The sequence below is a fragment of the Odontesthes bonariensis genome, chromosome 21, assembly GCF_027942865.1.
Source record: "Odontesthes bonariensis isolate fOdoBon6 chromosome 21, fOdoBon6.hap1, whole genome shotgun sequence".
NCBI lineage: Eukaryota > Metazoa > Chordata > Actinopteri > Atheriniformes > Atherinopsidae > Odontesthes > Odontesthes bonariensis.
Window position 1 is genome coordinate 18516217 of NC_134526.1, and position 20431 is coordinate 18536647.

At 42.3% G+C, this 20431-nt stretch overlaps 2 protein-coding genes across 3 annotated transcripts; one reads left to right on the top strand and one right to left on the bottom strand.

The window, feature by feature from the left end:
- The first annotated feature begins 14 nt into the window (after window positions 1-14).
- Window positions 15-7403, top strand: gtpbp1 (GTP binding protein 1). Of its 2 annotated transcripts, XM_075455005.1 has the most exons (14): window positions 15-453; window positions 1936-2047; window positions 2131-2311; window positions 2546-2729; window positions 3149-3313; window positions 3485-3608; window positions 3767-3881; window positions 3959-4103; window positions 4231-4413; window positions 4554-4689; window positions 4891-5069; window positions 5377-5538; window positions 5817-5867; window positions 6066-7403. In XM_075455005.1, exons 1-14 carry the CDS (start codon window positions 259-261, stop codon window positions 6180-6182), a joined length of 2049 nt encoding a protein of 682 aa, XP_075311120.1. In that variant the 5' UTR covers window positions 15-258; the 3' UTR covers window positions 6183-7403. The 2 variants fall into 2 exon arrangements, with proteins under 2 accessions (XP_075311120.1, XP_075311121.1); XM_075455006.1 differs by lacking the exon at window positions 5817-5867.
- On the bottom strand, window positions 7061-19930 carry sgsm3 (small G protein signaling modulator 3). Its single transcript, XM_075455004.1, has 21 exons — window positions 19754-19930; window positions 15528-15611; window positions 15307-15392; window positions 14648-14711; window positions 13966-14177; window positions 13687-13794; window positions 13339-13482; window positions 12923-13118; window positions 12579-12724; window positions 11809-12042; window positions 11453-11635; window positions 11150-11305; window positions 10975-11029; window positions 10828-10877; window positions 10549-10701; window positions 10386-10456; window positions 10098-10146; window positions 9861-9946; window positions 9611-9733; window positions 9012-9072; window positions 7061-8665 (listed from the first exon to the last, which is right to left on the bottom strand). Exons 2-21 carry the CDS (start codon window positions 15532-15534, stop codon window positions 8582-8584), a joined length of 2268 nt encoding a protein of 755 aa, XP_075311119.1. The 5' UTR covers window positions 15535-15611; window positions 19754-19930; the 3' UTR covers window positions 7061-8581.
- Window positions 19931-20431: the final 501 nt, after the last annotated feature.

Here is a 20431-nt window from a genome sequence, read left to right on the forward strand (position 1 = left end):
CACACACCCTTGTCGTTAATATTGATGAAGTGGTGGCTAGTCTTAATAAATGGCTTGAGTGCAAAGTAACAGCTTTTAAATGACCGTCGTTTTATCGTTCATATTTGCTCATGTGAGGAAGGACAGCTGTTAACCGCAGTGCAGCTATTACTAGTTAACAAACGTAGAGTTCGCCGAGAGCGTGTGTATCCGTGTTGCCAACCGTCATCACAACAATTTGCACCGCAAGACATTTACTATTCCAAAGTTGGTGTGGAAATGGCATCGATAGCAGCGGCACATGACCCAGGCTTAACCCCAGGCTCCGTACCGCTGGCTGACGCTTTAGTCCCGGCGAGTATATTTGCTCCAGACCGAGGAGGATGTGGGGACGACACCGGGGACGAGTGCTTCGAGGAGGGGGACATGCTCAATGGCGAGCCCGAGGATCGTGGGATTGACTGCAGCAGCAAGGTACATGTAGGCCTTGCTATCCAATTAGCGCTGCCAAGCTAACGCTCGCTAGCTGCTCCTCTGAATGAATGAATGGAAATATGAATGCGCCTCTTACATGCAACTATGTATTTATTCAACATTGCATGATAGTCAACACTGTGGCCATTGAGAACAATTGGTGCCATACTGTATACGCCACTCACTTTGTGGGGTCGGGTTGCATTTGCTGACGTTTGCTGGGTTAAACAGTTAGCTTATCCGTGGCTAAAGCTAGCCCCAGCTGACGCTTGAGCTCGGCAACTAAAAAAACGCTAACGTCAGTTGCACATGTACGCACATTGCGCCATATGCTACCCCCATCATCACATACAACAGTGTCCCGTGTTGACGGCAAAAAAAATAATTGCTGTGTTGAGCAGAAATATCGTCTGTAATAGCCTGTTAACGTCAACAGAAAAACACACAAGCTGATGAAATTAAACAAGATACAGTGGTCAGGTTGTCCTGCTGAGCCACTACCAGCAGCATCGGGCTGCAGACCCCTGATCAACTGAAAGTTGCTATTAGGTACTGAAACCCCATTACATGGCTACGAGTTTCGTCATGATGTAACCCTGAATGTCTGAATGTAAGAGAGGCAGCAATCAGGTGTGTTCCCGTTGGCGTCAAATTACACCTTGCCAGGGTGTTGCATGTCCCATAAACAGATTGCACAGGATTACATCAGGAAGGCAGTACCTTGTTGCGTTTTGCATCCTGACAATATAACTAGTATGCATGACTTTATCACCAAACACAGACTTTCAAGTACTGGTGTGACTTTTAAGCGACATAACTGTGCACAAACCTTGTCACAATAATCATGGATCCAGATACATTTTTGTTGCACCATCAATTAACCTCTAAATGCACATGTTTTAGCATATGTTGTCATAGTAATTACTCCATTATGACCAGGATTTCCAGGGACACTTATGTCTAGATAGTCGTGATGATCATAATTCTCTCCAAAGAAATGTTGACCATATTGGAATTGAATTAACTTTTTTCTTTTTTTTTTTTTTTAAAGTTAGGCTATATGAAATAGTGTAACATACTCTCAGAGTTACTGAATTAAGTGGTTCGAGCAATTCTTAGTACTTATTTTGCGAGAAAAATGTGGTTTAATCTTAGTTAACATTCCAAATCAGCTATAACGATAGTACTTCTTGGAGGGTTTTTGCTCAACATCAGCAGAATATTAGTGTTAATAAGTAACATTGAGGTATTCCATGGGAAGAGAGACAGCTGCTTATGTAGGACTCGCCATTCTCTTGGACTTTTTCTTCTGGCCTGTGTTTGGATATGAGAACTGTCCACAGTGAGCGACATATGTCCTGACAGAATGAGACTTTGGACGAGTCATTGTCTCTTGTCAAAACAACCCACCTGTTTAAATCTCACCCTAACTAAATAGTCAGTGTTTTCTCTTTGTTTTCTCCACTCCCTGAAACCCAACAGCTGGCACTTGTTAGCCCGAATGGAGAGCAGTATGACTCGTTACTCCGGCAGCTTCGAGACAGGATGGAAGAGGGCTGTGGAGAGACCATCTATGTGATTGGGATGGGCTCTGGTAAGAAACACACAGAAACAACCTTCTGTCAGTCTAATCACTTTGTGCAGGTGTAACACAGGGATTGTTCTCCTTCTCGGTAGACGGCGGTGACTGGGGTCTGGATGAGAAAGATATGGAGGCCTCAGTAGCCACGGTGCGCTCACTGTGTGAGCAGCTGGACGCTGACCTTATCCCTTTAAGAGACCGCAGTGAGGCTGCTGGGTTGGTGCGTGACTATCTGATTCGGAGGCGTGTGGGTGAGCTGGACTTCCTGGAGGTCAGGTCAGTTGTGAAGTGATCGCAGTTACAGTCGAATACCAAATTTCATTCATGGTGCCAGAATTTTCACAAGGTCTCCAAAGGGCTTAAAAACGTTCTTCCAAGGTTAGCGGGCCCTAACATTTTGTTTGAGTTTGATCATCAGGAGCATTCCATTTCTTTTTCCTCCATTGTGATTTTGAATCGCACCCTCATAGTACTTTTGGAATTACATTTTGATACTCTTGTGTCTCTCAGGGTTGCAGTGGTGGGGAATGTGGATGCTGGTAAAAGCACTCTGCTGGGAGTGTTGACACATGGTGAGCTGGACAATGGCAGGGGCTTTGCCCGCCAGAAACTTTTCAGACACAAGCATGAGATGGAGAGTGGCAGGACCAGCAGTGTGGGCAACGACATCCTGGGGTTTGACCAGGAGGGGCAGGTGAGGGGTAGACAGATGGCAGAGAGGGGAGGTCTATGAGTTACCACGCTCATGAAAGAAATGCAATTCTTGCCGGTTAAACATTGTTAATGTTGGTTCCTGTGATGATTTTTTTTTTTTTTTTTTTTGCTGTACAATGAAGTGCTGGAAAAGTGAAGTAGGTCTGGATCTATAGGAGCTAACAAAGGGACAGTTGTTTGTAACAAGAAGGATATTGAAAAAGGCAAGTTAATGAAAGAAAGTATTAGAGCTTACATTCATATAGCCTTTAAGGTGTAATAGATATAAAGTGATATGAAGATGGTCATAAGTGTAATCTTATTAACTACCCTTGAATAGTTAAGCATTTACTCGTTATTTAGCATATGTTCATACGTTATCTGCATACGGTTTATGGAAAGCCTCCTGTCTGTGCCCAGGTGGTGAACAAACCAGATAGTCATGGAGGAAGCCTGGACTGGACCAAAATCTGCGAGAAGTCCTCCAAAGTCATTACCTTCATAGACTTGGCAGGCCATGAGAAATACCTCAAGACCACTGTGTTTGGGATGACTGGACACCTTCCTGATTTCTGCATGCTCATGGTCAGAAAGAGGGAGGAGTCAGTGTTTGTGTATTTGTTTGGCAACAGAACAACACGCACTTGTTTTCCTCCTGATCCACGCATGAAAGGAGGCCTTTGTCCATTGTCCAGAATGTAGGGAAAAAATCAAATATACGCAATGACTAATTTTTCTCTATCCCTACCTCTCCAGGTGGGGAGTAATGCGGGTATCGTGGGGATGACCAAAGAGCATCTGGGTCTGGCTCTAGCTCTGAATGTACCCGTGTTTGTAGTCGTTACCAAGATAGACATGTGTCCAGCCAACATTCTGCAAGGTTAGTCTCCATTATCCACAACATTCAGTAGACATTGTGCTGCTTTTCTTTGCCAAACTGTGTTTTTTTTTTTTTCTTCCTTCAACAAAACTTTATGTGACACACTCATCACTGGCAAACATGCTAGAATTCACACCATTTTACCTTCTGCCTAATAGAGACTTTGAAGCTGCTCCAGAGGTTACTGAAGTCCCCGGGCTGCAGAAAGATTCCCGTCCTGGTACAGAACAAGGACGACGTCATAGTTGCAGCTTCGAACTTCAGTTCAGAGAGGTGCTGAGTCTGCGCAGGCCACACGTGGAGTTAGAAGGGAAGTGCTTTAATGTAACTTGTGTGTTGTGTCCCTCCAGGATGTGCCCCATCTTTCAGATCTCCAATGTTACTGGAGAGAACATGGACCTGCTGAAGATGTTTCTCAACCTGCTCTCCTCCAGGACATCCTACAGGGACGATCAGCCCGCTGAATTTCAGATAGACGATACCTACTCTGTACCGGTACTCCGAGCACTGACAAACTTCCCATCGCTACACTCATTACGTGAATTTTACTATGTAAATCAAACACAAATCTTGCCTACCCAATGCTCACAAAACAACTCGCGACGTTCTCTTCATGTCTCAGGGAGTGGGAACCGTGGTGTCAGGGACTACTTTACGTGGGCTCATACGCCTAAACGATACCATGCTGCTGGGACCGGATCCTCTTGGGAGCTTCATCTCCATCGCTGTTAAGTCGATTCACCGCAAGAGAATGCCTGTGAAGGAGGTCAGAGGTGGCCAGACTGCCTCCTTTGCTCTCAAAAAGGTAGGAGGGGAAAACCAACCCACATTATCACCGGGTGCAAATGGTTTTGAATTGCACGTGGTCGTCTTTAAAATCTTTTTAAAAAAAAACATGCATTCAATGGTACAAAAATGTTACTCTGGCTTTTTTTTTTATTAAAGATCAAGCGCTCCTCCATAAGGAAAGGCATGGTGATGGTGTCTCCCAGGTTAAACCCTCAGGCAACCTGGGAGTTTGAGGCTGAGATCCTAGTATTGCATCATCCCACTACGATATCCCCCAGATACCAGGCCATGGGTGGGTAACACATGTATTGAGGATAAAGTGGGGGGAAATGCATGATCTCCCAGATTCAATATCAGGTTCCTTCTATGCGGCGATTATGTTATATACATCGAAATACAGGACGGTGTCTCACTACTTCGAAATCGTCATCTTGCAGTATGTATTCATCCATCTTCCACCTGTCGTCTCTCGTCTCCCTCATGCAACCACTAGTCCACTGCGGGAGTATAAGGCAGACAGCCACCATCTTGTCCATGAACAGAGACTGCTTACGGACAGGGGACAAGGCTTCGGTCCATTTCCGCTTCATCAAAACCCCCGAGTATCTGCACTGCGACCAGAGGCTGGTGTTCAGGGAGGGGCGCACCAAGGCTGTGGGGACCATCACTAAGGTAGAAAAGCTTCCGTGCTTTGTCGAGGGTTAATGCTGGGATTTGGATTATCTGCCTTGTCCATTAAGGATCAAAGATTGTGCCGAGTCTTATTGCACATCTGGTCATTTCTGTTGAATGAAGTCCGTTCTGCTGATTTCCTTCAGCGCGATAGAATACTGGGAGGGCTCGTTCCACGTGGAAATTCATATTTACTGAAGCCTAAGCTCTATTTTTCCAACCTCCAAGTTGAGCATTTTAACGATTCTCACTCTCAAGAAACACATTCAAGACGTAAATTATTCACATATACTCGCGTTCTTTGCAGCTGTTGCAGTCCACCAACAACATGCCATCAAACTCCAAACCCCCTCAAATCAAAATGCAGTCCACGAAAAAGATGCCACTCCGAAAAGAGGACGGCACAGTGGCGGCTGGCGACGACGCAGCGACGATAGCACAGTCCGCAGGCTCAAACGCCTCACAACTGGTGAGTCAGCAAAGATGTTAAAACATACTACATGGGATGTCAGCATCTATCAGGAATAGCTTTTCTTTGTGTTTCGTTGGATCTCTCTCACTGAGTAGTTGTCATTATCGGTTATCCTGCTCCAACTTTCTAACTTCCACGCTGTCCCTTTTGTTTCATCTTATCCAACCGATGCCTTCTGTCTCGATGTTGTTCTGTTCCAAATTCAAACTTTTCTCACACCGCATCACTCCATTGCCTCTTTCCCTCTCCTTTGCTTGCGTGGCTGGCTTCCAAAGGGAGAGGGAGATGATGACCCTCAAATAAAGGAGGGCAACAAAGAGAACAAGGTAAAATGTGTCAGTGAAATATGAACAAGGAGAATAGAGTGGAAACCACAGTAGATAGTCGAGTCAGATGTCTGGCAATGCTGATTGTGAGCTTTTAGTAAACGTAGGGGCAGCTGGTATGAACACAGAGTATTATTTTTGTATTATTATGTTGCGGTGCCTAATCCGGTGGTTTTTTTTGTTTTCCGTTGTTTGTAGCCAAAGTCTGGAGGTGGTGGGCGGAGAAGGGGGGGTCAGAGGCACAAAGGGAAAGGGCAGAACAGCAGCACCAACTCCACAGCAGCGCCCTCCTCGTCGGGGATAGCAAACTGCTGAGCTGCTGTCATCACGTCGCAAACCTCCCGCTCTTTGATTCCACCAGGAGTCATTCCACAGAACCATGAAGGATAGCGATGTTTGGAGCAAGATGATCTTACTTTTCGCTTTTCTACACTAAGTCTTTTTTTATTTTATTGGTGAAAGAGGGGCACCTCAAACCAAAAGCATAAACATTTTATGCATTTTAATGTCAGCTGCCTTTAATATTGGAATGGTTTTGTTGATGGATAACAATGTCTTTTTTTTTTGAGTTAACCTGGCACAGCATGAAAATGTATTTAATTTTATACATACCAGTGAAACCAGTCCTCTGGCAGGAAAGAGGGAGGCGAAATGTTAAAAACAAGGGTCTGGCACCAACCTGAGCAGCTATAAGTTAAAACTCCCTGACGCATTCCCTTTGTATTTGCAATGATGAAACTGCTGTACTATTTATACTGCATATGTAAATGAGCCGTTAGCTGTCGTATTGATGGGGAAGCTGGCATTGTACAAACTGTATGCAAATCACACATGAATGTAGCAGAGGGCACTAAAAAAAAAAAAAAATAACAAAAGGGGGGAAACAAATGTAGAATTCTAGATATATGGAAAAGTATAAGCTGTGGCTTTTTTTAAAATATTTATTTGGCATACATGCAGAACATTTATTGTGGATGTTTGGAATCTTTATACATAATCCCACTTGCTCTTATAGATTCTGTAGTATATGTCATGCTTCAGTTGTCAGTCCATGTACGCACCTTAGAATTAATAGTGTTCGCACACATACAGCACATCGTTTCTCACGTAAGCGATTGCTTACGATGATGATGCGGTACTAGTTACTCTGGTAACGCCATGTGTTATGGCCTGTTGCTGTTTGGTCGTTTAAAAAAAAAAAAAAAAAAAAAAAAAAACACTGCTGCAAACATAGGACCATTAATAAACACATTTTACTCAACCTTTTTTTAACCAGTGCTGCTTATACAGTATGTTCTCTTCCATGAAGTGTTATAAGTCTCAATTATTTTGTGTGAAAATATTTTTCCAACTTGAAAGTAATCAAACAGGAGAAGGGGATAGGTTTTCAATACTTTTCTTGTAAAGTACATGCAAGTATCGAGGTTTAAGTTGCACGCTTTGCAGGCCGCTCACCGCTGCCTGGATCTTCTTTGAGCAGATATCAGGCTGGTAGTCGCTTCGATTGTAACACAATAATGTTCTTTTTTTTTTTTTTTCCTACAAAGAGCAACATCAAGTAACTTCAATTTGTTGCGTTTTCTCTGTAAAAGAAAGTAACATAAACCAGTGAGACAAAAAAAAACAACTTAATTTAAATTTGTAAAAATCTAACTAGCTTGGAGGGAGAAATGACCATATGCAACCTGTCAGCCTGGAAATACAGACTGTGCTACGTAACACTTTGAACAGTTTGAGAAGAGATGAGTGAACAGCTCAGGTTCTGAAATCTAATGTGTCGCAAAACATTCAAGTTTCACTTTTTTTGTGAGACCACCTTGTAGAATAGGCTAAAGATCTGTTTGGATATCAGTCAAATAAGACTTGTAAAGCATTACTTTAACTTGCAAAAGTACATTTCGTCTCTAACAACCAATGAATTCCTTTACAAAAAAAAAGTAGAAAGTATGAATCAGATATATATACTTTTATGCAACACAAAAAGTATCTACTTTGTGTACATTATATCATACAAGTGCATATTTGCTACCGCTGTTAAGGTAGCACATGTTTCGAATCACAATCTGAAAAGGCTTAACTCGGCATGTGCAACATTACAGTCGTTTAACAGGAAATATTTTTAGGAGATAAGAGGAAAGCGGCATTCCTCTCAAAAATGATTTACATCTTTACAGCTCTATGTTTAGGAACACTCCGTTTCGGTCTTAAAATTTGGGAATTCACAGAGTTTGGAGGCATTTTAGGACTATGTGCAACTAGTGTTTGTCGGGGTGAACTAAATGTGCATGAGAAAAAGGTCTAATTCACTCACAAAAACAGACTGAAAAGACAGAGTAGAAGAAGAAGAGCTTAGTGTTGGGTTAGGGTCACAGTAGTACAGACTATTCTGTACGACAATGTTTCACTTATGTATATTTATACATTTCTAACTCTGTGGTGAGAAATAATATGTCATAGGAAAAAAAAGTATGCACCAAAATGTCCCCCGTTTGTCACCACATCCTGTATAAATCATCTGCACGTTACTGTCATCATCTGGGTCGTCTCCAGTGCTCATCGCAGACATCGAGGGAAAGGGTCTGAAGTAGCCACTTCCGTTGGCAGACAGTAGCGTCCCGAGTTATGATTTGCTGTTGGAATCAACAGCTAAAGAGACCTCAAATATACACAGATACCAAGCACAAGGTTAACGTTCAGCCATTTCTGCTCCGTGTTCAGCCATCGATGTCCCAGCTAAAGAGGTGATGTTTCACCAACATATCCTGCACGCCCTCTTTCAGTGGCTTCTGCTCCTTCGCCTGGAAACAAATTAAATGTGTAAAAAGTCAAAATGAACAACAGAAATCAAGTGATTCTGAGTTTTCCTTTTAAAAACCAACACTTGGAAATATGGATAAAAGCCAATGTTTGCGGTAGGGTGTGTGAAGTTATCTAATGATAGTACTATGGAATTCACAGTCTCATACATGACATGTTACCAAGTGATCCAAACTAAAGAGATGATGCTGAGGCAGCACATCCATAACTACTTCTATCAGAGTAGATAACACATAAAGTCAAAGTTTTCCTCCCCTGTCATCTATAAACAGGGCACGCATCCTTCAGCTCAGAGTTGGGGATGAAGTGAATTTCTTCTTTGCTCACCTCCTTCTTATCCGGTAGCTCGCAGTCTTGGGACAGACTGAAGGCAAACTTTGACAGGACCCTGAAGACACATTGACACAATTGGTCAGTACAGTGATAGTTTTTTTGTTTTTTTTTGATCAGGTCACATAACTCAACAACACAGCTTCCTTTAGAGTTTATTTTTGTCCCTAAAGCCCACTTTATACATAAACTGACATGAGGGAATGCCATTGTAGTCAATATTATGTGTCAGTCAGCAGGCAGGAGTACTCTATTTCAGGGGAAACGTGTCATAATCTTACATTATTCATTTAATAGCCCTTATTAAATTCTTGATCTACTCATTTTAGGGGACTTTTATTTTCTCATCCTGGGAGACAAAGCTTCCCTAAAATAAATAAAATTAACCAAGTAAACAATACCATAGGACTGTTTTAACTTATCAATACATTTACATTTGGTTTGTTGTCAGGATGAATTCCACAGTAACCATTTATTTATTCGTTGGTAAAAAAAAAACAAAAAAACATCCTTTAAGATGGTGAGATGATACAGTACATTCAGCATTGCTTGGCCAGAATTCACAGGATTAGTTCGTTGTGATATGCATTTCTTACCTAAGCTCACACTTGATCTGGACCCATCCAGGACTACGAAGGAACGACCAGGGATGATACCATTTTTCTACAGAAGCCATGCTGGAGCACAACACCTCCAACCATAGGTGCAGCACCTGCTCACTAGAGTAACGGATAGATTTAAAAAAAAAAAAAAAAAAAACGTTTACACCCGATTTGTGAACTGAACTGAAACAACTTGCACAGATTTGTAAGACTACCAGTTTGTTTGTGTGAGTTGAAAACTCACTTGAGGCCAACGCAGACAAGAGACCTGAACTTTACGTCCATCTGAGCGTGCGCCGAGTCGTGGCTCATGTTGACTGCCTGCACTGCCTGGAAACAGCAGACAGAGGGAGCTCGTTCACTTCCTTTTCATTATCGTCACCACAGGCCACCTAAGCCTCATTAAACAGAAGCTCGGCGAAATAACTGAAAACAAATCATTAGATCTTTTTTCAAAACTATACTGCTCGTGTTGACTCACTCTGTAAAGCAGCTCCTCTGGTGTTAGTACTTTCCCATCCTCATCTAACCTGTAAAGGACGATGACTTATGACTCATTGGACTACTGGCCAACTGAAATTCAGATTTTAATGTCAAAGTCATCCCTCCTCTTACAATAAACACATGATCCACTGTGTATGCAAAGAAGGGCAGGTTCCCTAGATATGTTGCATCCACTGCAAATGAAAGTCATCTGAATCCTGGGCCACACATACCATAACTCATTTTTTGGTGAAAGCTAAACACCAAGACTGCACATGTCATTTACCTGTAGGTTTTGCACAGCACGAGTCTAGAGTAGACCGAATTGAAGTCCCTCTCAACCTCCCTACTGGCAGCCTGAGAGAGAAGCAGAAGACCGAATAATAACATTTTCTTTGAAATTTTCACAAACCTTGGGAAATATGGTCTTATGATGAAAAAAAATCTACCTCTTCTATGAACAACCATGGGTGACAGGGCCCACCCAGTATAGATGCCTTCTTAAGTCCATGCTGAAAGATGGCTTTCAGAGCTGGACACAGAGTGCCCCTGACCAGGTCCGTGACTGCCTCCGTCACTGAGTCATCACCTGCTAAGGAGTACTGGAGACACACCCAAGATGTGTGGTGTCATCACCTATAACACTGTCACGATTCATTTTCAGTGCTACGTACAAACACGACATGGGACTGGACACCTAAAAACTAAAAATAGAAATGCGTCCATACCTCCTTGCTTCTTTCATCTAGAATCTCGACAAACTTTGCAGGAAACCAACCTGACACACAGATGGACACAAAATGACAGACTGCAGAAAACTCCCTCATTCACTCGCCAACATTCAATGTTGATGTAATTAAACAAATATCACACACCTCTAAGGCCATTGAGCTCACCAACCCAACAGTGTTCATCCTTCTGTGAGACAATCTGACAGAGAAAGATAAAAACATGTTAGAGTGTGAGTCCGAGGCCGATGGGTACACGAAAATAGAAAAAATTAAACGCAGAGCTTTGTTTGGGAGTATCTCATCGTAAGTCATGACTCACGGTGATGATGTCATTCTTTCTGAAGCCCAGTTCATCGTCGTCATGACGCTCGAAGTCCAACAATGCCTTAGCCCGTCTCCGTCGGTTACGAGACACCACAAGAAAGTTTTCATGATCCCGCTGGTGGCTCTCCATGGAGTAGTCTGGAGTCAGGTCCTACAGATACAAGGGAAACGCTCAAAAAGACTGAAGAATCTGCAGTGGATGTGACAATCACATTTTTTTTTGCAACACAATTGATCCTTTTTTCTCTTAAACTGGTTGATTCGTATTTCACAAGAGGACATAAAACATAGGACTCACAGTGCTGGAGTGGCGAGGGTCCAGACAGTGGAAGTGCTCTGCAGTGTGGGATATAGCCTCTCGGAGGGCAGCAACCAGCTCTGTCTGCTTAATGTTTTTGGATTTCAGGGTCTCTGCCTCATCATCCCCAAACAGCAGAGATGTAAGAGTGGATTTCCTGCGCTGGGACTGTCTCCTCACCACCTAAATATAGACAAACAAGGATAAATTGTTTGCCTTTTCTCACACACATACCTCTTATGTACACTTCTGTCCAAAGCACATGACTCCAGTTTACAAAGCAGAAACATGAACTTTTATTTACTCTCTGAAAGATAATGCAATACATTAACGTTCACAATCGTACCACAACTAACCTTGTTGAGATTAGTGTTGAGTGTTATGTTGTTTCCATTGTTGAGTTGTGCCTGTTCATTTAGGATATAGGCAAGGTGTTTGTGTCGGTGAGCTTCCAGAGTTTCCTGAGATAATGTCCCCGCTAGCCTCATCGCCTCCCCAAGAACTGCAGGCGCATCCCTCAGCTGACTTGGCAAGTCAGACAGAGTATTGAAAATGGAGGCAGAGTTCTCTGATGATATGAGCTCCTCCTCCTAGAGTCGTGAAACAAAAAAAAAAAATTAAAAATTAACAACAGTCCTTTTCACATATTGGTTGCAGCTTTTTGGCAAAAAGGAGGACATCCTTTTACACCCGCCGCTTTTCCTATAAGTCATTCACACATGCCAGACAGAGGTGGCAAAGTGCTACATTGGTGTGTGTAAACACACATCAAGCCAGCATTGTTGGTTAGAGTGGCCAGTTCAGCATTCTTACATACATAGTGTGTGATTCTGCCTTGTTTCTCAGAGGAAAATCGGCGGCAAATCAGCTTTGACCCTAACGTTGGTTCTGTTGTTTTAACACAGAGACTCAACAAAGTTGCATCTTTCCTGGCTTGAAAGGCGTGTGTGAAAAAAGCCTAACATTTGAATCCCTGGGAAATAAGTTTGTGAGGAAATGTTCCAAGCTGTGATAATCGATAGTATCCATTGACATTCATGGATTTAATTGCTCATCCTTAACGGAAAGAAAGTGCAACTTTTTCAGACTGTCAAGACTAACAGAACTGGTGGTGTGGTGCTGCTACCTTAATCTGGAGCATGCCCAGTGTGACCTGGAAAAGCACCAGCGAGCCTTGATAATAGAGCAGATCCCAGATCCTCAGGAGCAAACGGATGTCCACCACACTGGCAAATGACGTCAGGAACCAGTGCAGTGTAATTAGCGACATTTCTGCATGCATGAGGAAGAAGGCGTTATTCTATCTAATGCACATTTTGTCAAATACAACATTTAATTCAAAAGAAGAAATTTACCAAAAAGGTTTTATCTTGTATTTGTCATTTTGTTTAATCATCGTGTCATTAAAAAAAATATATCAAATAATCCCATTGCCTCTCTGATACAGTGCACCAAAGTTATTATTCTTGCCTATGTCGTGCTCCTGGAGAAGGCGGTCAAGGGCTGGCAGGTACTGAACAATAAGTTGGCGAAGAACTCTCTGGTCTGTTTGGACCCCCAACAGAGTGGAGGAGAAATAGGATGGAGGGAGGAGGTCTTCGATTAGGGCGCACATCATCCACAGTGCATCCTCCTCCTCAAGAAAGAGCAGCAGGCAGGATATGACCTGAATTGATATGAGTGTAGAAAAAAAAAAAAAAACACAATTAAGCTCAATGGATGAGAAGTCAAAATAAATTAAAAAAAAAAAAAAAAAAAAGAACAAAACCGCAAAGCACACGGATGACCAAACAACCCCTTCATCACACTGACAAGTGTGCAGTGTAAATAATGAAGTTTGTTTACTGCTGAATCAACAAACTTGTGTAAAGCTGTTGTGGTCTCACCATGCCGGTGCCCTGACAGTACCCGATGTCGGGGTAGAGCCAGGCAAGGCCCCTCAGGACCCGTCTCAGTCTTGGTACTCCGACACTGGTCAAACTACTGAAACAGGCATTGGTGGGCATAGTCCGTAACAGGTCCTTTTCTATCTGAGGGGCAGAAGGTGAGAATGGACCAATAAATTATTATTTCAATTGTGACAGAATTTTCTCAGACCTAAGAGCATATATTTATACATCAATAGCAGTGCTTGACCCCTTTTTTTAATCATCTTAAAATAAATCAATAGTCTTGTACTCCATTTAGACTATACTGTTTGCACCTCAACTTCAACACAATCTGAAATCTTTTACCTGTTTAGCTGTTGTGGTGTCATCATTGGAGCTGTTCTTGACGATTTCTTTGTAGGAAATCTCTGAGGTCCTCTTCTTTTGCAATGCACCAGACAGACGCATCCATAGCTAAAAAAATTACACATCTTTAGAGCACATATTTGGTCCTTGAAGAGAGAAGATTGCCTTCTTGGTTAAATCTAACAGTATCTGTTCAGCAAACACTGTTCTTTTTTTCACCGTGTCCCACCATTAATCAATACCACAAACGGTTCCTCGCTGCTGAGGAAGTCCACTTACCTGTGGCCTCATGCTGTGAGGTATGCCACCGAGCACTAAGGATCGAAGACGCTCCGAGCGTGGAAGGACGGGATCGATGAGATCCCAAGTCAGGTCACCGACTGCATGATTGTGGGTGAACTCCAGGTGGGCTTGCCAGCGCAGCCGCTGCTGAGGGTCTTCACGCTGTGGTGAGCCATCGATGCCCAGCCAGGACCTGGGCTCCCCACCATCTGAGGGAGGAAAGAGTAATATATCCAGATTTAGGATGAGTAAAGGACACGTAAAAAAGATCAACACAGAAACGATAGTGTAAATAAGCATGAGAGAGACATGTGAAGGACAATGACGATTCCAAAAGAAGAAACTCCTGAATGGATGGCAAACATGACCATCTCCTGTGTGTTCGTGTTAACTATTAAGCAAAGGGAACGATGGAAAATACTGGACAATTTAAGCAGGAGTAGGTTTTCTGAATCATTATATTACAGCAGCACGAGTGCTATTAAACTGATGCCAAAAGTGGCACAGAATAATATTTTCATTCATTAGCATTAGAAGAAAACAAATGCTTAAATCACATGGATTCCATCAGTGTAGATAATGTAGTCACTATACCCAGATACAAAGCCTTCATTCTTCTCGACTCAGATTGGAGAATTGAATCAGTGTTTTTTTTGTGTGAATATTGAGCAAAAATTACCCTCAGTGTCTACTTTGAAGCCAAACTCATCAAACTGTAGTTCAGGCTGCTCTGACGGATCTTTCTGTGGAGACAGAAGAGCAGTAACATATTTCATGAGCAAACATCTCACAGCAGGAAAGATTTCTGAATGAATGATTTGAAGCCTCAAATTCACAATTTTGGCAGTTGTTACTTTGACATTTGCAAGCAAGCGATGGATCTGCCTGAGAACTGTGGAAGCAGAGCACACCCATAGGATAGAGACTTGTTTATCACAAGGTAACTTAGCCCAGAATCACTTTCTATTTCACACTAAATTACAAGAAAAGCATCATACTTGATTTAAAAAGACTTGAAACAAACAAAGACCATAAACTCATTAAGAATTCTTAACATATATGTATATATATATATATATATATATATATATATTTCCTGTGAAACCAAGGGTGATTCATAAGCAGGTTTCTTCTCTTTTAAAAAAGAAAAAATAATTTCTGTTTTTTTATACATTTTTGTGTCACCTGTTGGCTGTTAGGAGGGATGCAAGCCAACAGTAGTTCCTTACTGGTTTCATTTTTCAGTCATGGAGGCTCTGTGTATTTTCCTTTATGTGGTTTTACCATTTTTTGGGGCAGATTGTCATCTGCTATTTTGTTTAGCTGTCAGATTCTTACTTGGTGGTACTTTGCTAAAATTTCCTGAGGCCACATGCTCGGGGTGAGAGCAGAAAATGGTCCGCCAGGAGCTGGTGTGTAGGTACCTGACACAGAGGGAGAAAAACAACGTTTTTACTAGTCAGAAAATCGAGTAAAAGAGGGAAAAAGCCTTTCACAGAACATAGGAAAACTTACACGTTTTATCATTCAGTTTAAAAAAATCAATATCAAATCATTACCAGACATTTTGATGACTGAGTGAACGGCTTCGATAAGGAGAGACTGCAGTCACTCTGCAGAAAGCACATCAGCTCAGAGCAACTCTGGAGAAAGACAGAAAAAGAACATTTTCTAATGACAGTACCACAGAGTTACCACAGAGTTAAAGGGATAGTTCGGGATATTTGACATGAATCTGTATGGCATCACCATAACCAGTGTCGTGCATTCAAACTGACTTACCCCCGACAGTGTCCTGTGAGCCGAGTTCTTGTCCAGTGTTGGTCAAGGCGAAAGTAGTCCGGCTTGTTTGCTGGGGTCAAGAAATTAGCGCGTTTTTCTTCCCAAAACAGTACGTGTGCTAAAGAGTGATTTATTTCATCACAAAAACCGAAGCCGGCAAAAGTCACTCCTCGTTATCACTTGGGCCCTATACTGTCTCTCATTGTGTATCAGTGCGCACGTCATTCTGACCGCGAGCTGTGCGCACGAGTTCACTTTGTTTACTGCTCGGGAAGATGTCTGACTACGAGAGCGACGAGGAACATATTGACTTCCGTTCAGAGCCAAGGGGGTATCTTTATGAACCCGTATATACTGAGGAGGAAGTTCGCCAAATGGACTTAGATCGGGCAGAAAGAGAGAGGGTGGACAGAGAAGTGATGGAAACAGAAGCTGGAGCCACTGCTGGAGCTGCGATACCCAGGGTGGCCGACAAATCCTGGTGCACTTGTTTGAAGTGCGAAGTAATGCAGACAGAGGTGGAATGTTACTGCTGACACGAGTGGGATTTAGTTATGCCCCAGACACAAAACCTTAGATGAGGATGTCGGCGGCCGCGGGACAGCTGCTGCCTGCATCACAAATAACGGTGACTTCCCTGCACTCCTGAATGCAGGCGTCTTGAGAACTTTTTTCCATGTTCCCAAGATCAACTGGAAGAGGCGTCCCAGACCAGCTGGACCCGATGGCCAGTTGTCTGCAGAGTAAGTGTTGAGCACTGCCAAAGAACAGAAAGACTTGTGCGCACAGCTCGCGGTCAGAATGACGTGCGCACTGATACACAATGAGAGACAGTATAGGGCCCAAGTGATAACGAGGAATGACTTTTGCCGGCTTCGGTTTTTGTGATGAAATAAATCACTCTTTAGCACACGTACTGTTTTGGGAAGAAAAACGCGCTAATTTCTTGACCCCAGCAAACAAGCCGGACTACTTTCGCCTTGACCAACACTGGACAAAAACTCGGCTCACAGGACACTGTCGGGGGTAAGTCAGTTTGAATGCACGACACTGGTTATGGTGATGCCATACAGATTCATGTCAAATATCCCGAACTATCCCTTTAATCTGCATTGACAGCCTGGTTTGTTTAACTGTTGAAAGTCGCACGCAATGTTTGGAATGTCTTTCTCCTAAACTCTGAATACTATCCCTCAAAAAAATATACACCTGTACCTTCTCAATGAAGAAAGTGCATCCAGCCTCAAAATCCACAATCATGCAAGTAGAAAATGCTCCTTCTTCCAGCGGCAGATGCAGCGCTTCTGCGTCATCATCACATTAAGCGAGGAGAAAGAAAAAAAAAAAAACGACTGGAAGAGAAAGGATGCCTTTGTCTCTTCTCGTGACGATAAAACTGCCGTCATTAAACTAATCATCTACTTTAACTCTGTTTGTCAATGAGCTCTATTTTTACAGAGAACATGTCTCTTCCACATAATGTGAGGATTGTTATGCAACCACAAAAAAGAAATAATAAAGAACCTGCAACCTCTTGTTTCAATTTATTGGACAATTATTTCCTCAATGAGAATTCTCTAGTTAAAGAAAACTACTCGATGCACTTGCATGATCACTGAACAGTCTGTACTACAAGTGCTACATGGGAACAGAGTTTAAAACCTTAGGTGCATAACGCACACAATAAATCAACTGCTGCACAAAAAGGTCTTGAGAGCACCAATGCCGCTTTACAGCGATAAGTTCATGGCAATACCGAAAATCCTAGAGGTTTCAGTTCCTCCGAATCAAACAGAAACACCTCGCCATTACAGACACAACCACACCTGAATAAAGTGAGAGTGTGTCCTATGAAAAATAATATTCAGTATAGTTGTGAGAAGGAACACCATCTGAAATGTAGGCACTGACTAAGCACACACAAACAGATACAAGTAGTCACAACAGCAGTACAAGTGTAACCGGGAAAAGAGGCTCACCACCATGCAAACACCCTGCCAAAATGATTAATTCCAGCAGCAGGCTTGCAGCATTTCAAGGGGGATTTAGGACTTAAGAGAGATGAGAAATCAATTTGAGGTCGGAATGATGGCCAAGTGCTTTCAGGGAAGCTCTGTGTGGAACTCGGGGGAGTGCTGGGATTTTTAAAGCAACTTCCTGAAAAGAATATTCACGGTTAAATCACTAGCCAAGAAAACCCAACATCATAGAACCCCTCTGACAAAACCGCTGCGCATACTGACAGTCGACCTGTGAATACCACAGGAAAAAGGTGCCAGGTTTGGAGACTCCCTCTTCTCAGAAAGAAATGGGGATATGTTGCTTACTGCTGAGAGTGAGAGAAAATATGGAACCATTCAGGTCTTTATCGAGAGCACGAATCTTGTTGTGGTTTTGTTACGCAACAATACTTTAGGTTGAAGCACGATGACAGTTTGATACCGTGAAAGAAAAGATTTGCGCCACTACTCTCTGGTGCCATCCGGCTGTTCAGGTATTATACCGGGTCTGCGTAGGCAGACACAAAAAACAAATTGAAGCGCAACATTTTGTAGACGGCAAGTTAGAGAGCGCTTTCCATTTTTCAACCATAAAATCAATAGTCTCGGTGATCATACTCTGTTAGCATAGAGCATACCAGAGAGCTTCATTCTTATTCTGTCAGATGCAACACTGGCCGTGGGGACTTTTTACTCGTTTCTAAAACAGATCATATGTATGTGGTTATGAATATGAACGTACAGACATTACTTAATGCTGTGTTGCTAATTTAGTACATTGTGCATTCCCTTCAAAAGGCAGCAGGTTGAACCATCTCTTATGAAGTTGTGTGTTCTCTTTGACACAGCTGGAGTCAGACAGAGGCCGTCACAAATTCACTTCACTTTCGGTTTAAGCCAGTTCACTTTTTAGAAGTGACAACAACGTCAAGATAAACATAAGAAAATCTTCTCCACCTTAGAGGTGTGGCCGTGCTCACCTACTGTTTGCACACCTTGCAGCACCAAGTGCATTGACATCCTGCTCTATAGACAAGGGTGTGTCATGTGCACTGAAAAACTACCTTTTTTTTTATTTTTTATTTTTTAAAACCACAGTCCAAACCACAACTAGCCCTCTCTTCCCTTTTAAACACACTTGAGTTTTCCCCCACAGTAACCATAACATCGGTGACTCATTTCCCTCTCACACACACGCACACACACACACACACAAAAAGCCACGCGTCACCCACTCCGTCCCATCCCCCTCCTCCCTAAGGCTCAAGGAAATAGGAAAGTATTGTACGCCTCCCTAAATCATCTCCTCTCCAGAAAATGTTAACATCATTATACAGGTAGAATTCATAATAACATGCATACAATTCTACTCCACTTGCAGGACAGGAGCTTTATCATCAACATGCCATATGGACATAGACAGACAACAAGTGTCCTCTTGTCATTCCTAGGTATAACTGTCTAAAAACATAGCACTGGAATGCATTTTCAATGCTGTACAATCATTATTATTATGATCATATATTCAGTAGTAGTAGTTGTATTACTTCTTTAGTATAGATCATCAGCTTGATTTATCATTATGGCTGTCTGAAAAGCTAACCGACTAATGTGATGCAAACTATAATTGATATGAGGTTTTAAGTATTCCGTTGTACATATGTGTATGCAAAACATAATGTTTCACTGTCGCTAACGTTACGTCAAGCCACGGGTGACGTCGAGTGATGTACGACAATACAGAAATGACTTTTTCACAACAGCACATTTGGTCCAGTTCGTTTATATTCATTTACAAATGACAAACGCTAAATAAAACGCGCTGCGGAAAACAAGAACAAAAACCTATGCCTTTGCACTGACTGAAACTCTAAAACACATTGCAAAGACTAGCGTTCATGTGTCCATTCTTCCTTGTCAGCTGTTAGCCATACGTGCTACATTTAGCTTTCAGCTTACAGTTGCATTGGATGGTTTGACAAAACATTACTCACGTTACTTACCGTGACATTATTCAAGTGAAAGCACAAGAGTCTGGTTTCTGGTGGAGGTGCCTTTTTGTCGTTAGGAATCGTAAACACCATATGTTATGCCATCACTCGCCTCGTATTAGTGATTTCCCTACGTTGTGCACCTGCTAGAGGCGACGTGTAGCTCCGGCATATTCATTCGCACATAAGGTTTTCCTCGTTCCTTTTCCACTCCGAGAAGTAGATCCAAAACCCGGAACTACGTCTCCTAGTAGAATAGATCCCTCCGCGGGGAATATGTGACGCAGGCCCTTAACGCTAAACGTTGTTCCATTCATTCCTTTTTTTTCTGAGACCTCATTCATTCACAGAAGTTACACATCATAGGTGAACCGGTTGGTAAGTCTGACTCCGTATCAATGATTGCAACTTATGTTCAACATTTAGTTGACATTCTTTACATCCACTCATTGGCTTAGGTGCTTTTCTTTGATTATCGTTAAATTCCACATTTTTCCAATTTATAGGGGGATTCAATTTTGATAGGAGCTGAAACAAAGGGGATTGAGGGAAGACCACATTTAGTATGGTGTCTGGCATTGTCTTTCACCCGTTCAAATATTTGTCAATCAAGTTTATGGTCTAATAATTTGTCTCAGAGATTGCTGGAATAGTTATTATTATTATTATTATTATTATTATTATTATTAT

Coding starts and splice junctions, on each gene's coding strand:
- gtpbp1 (XM_075455005.1), top strand. CDS start 259: ATGGCATCGATAGCAGCGGCACATGACCCAGGCTTAACCCCAGGCTCC. Junction 2,048..2,130: donor TGTGATTGGGATGGGCTCTG/GTAAGAAACACA, acceptor CCTTCTCGGTAG/ACGGCGGTGACTGGGGTCTG. Junction 2,730..3,148: donor GGTTTGACCAGGAGGGGCAG/GTGAGGGGTAGA, acceptor GTCTGTGCCCAG/GTGGTGAACAAACCAGATAG.
- sgsm3 (XM_075455004.1), bottom strand. Junction 11,306..11,452: donor ACCCTCGCCACTCCAGCACT/GTGAGTCCTATG, acceptor TTGTATCTGTAG/GACCTGACTCCAGACTACTC. Junction 10,147..10,385: donor GTGCTGTGCAAAACCTACAG/GTAAATGACATG, acceptor CGTCCTTTACAG/GTTAGATGAGGATGGGAAAG.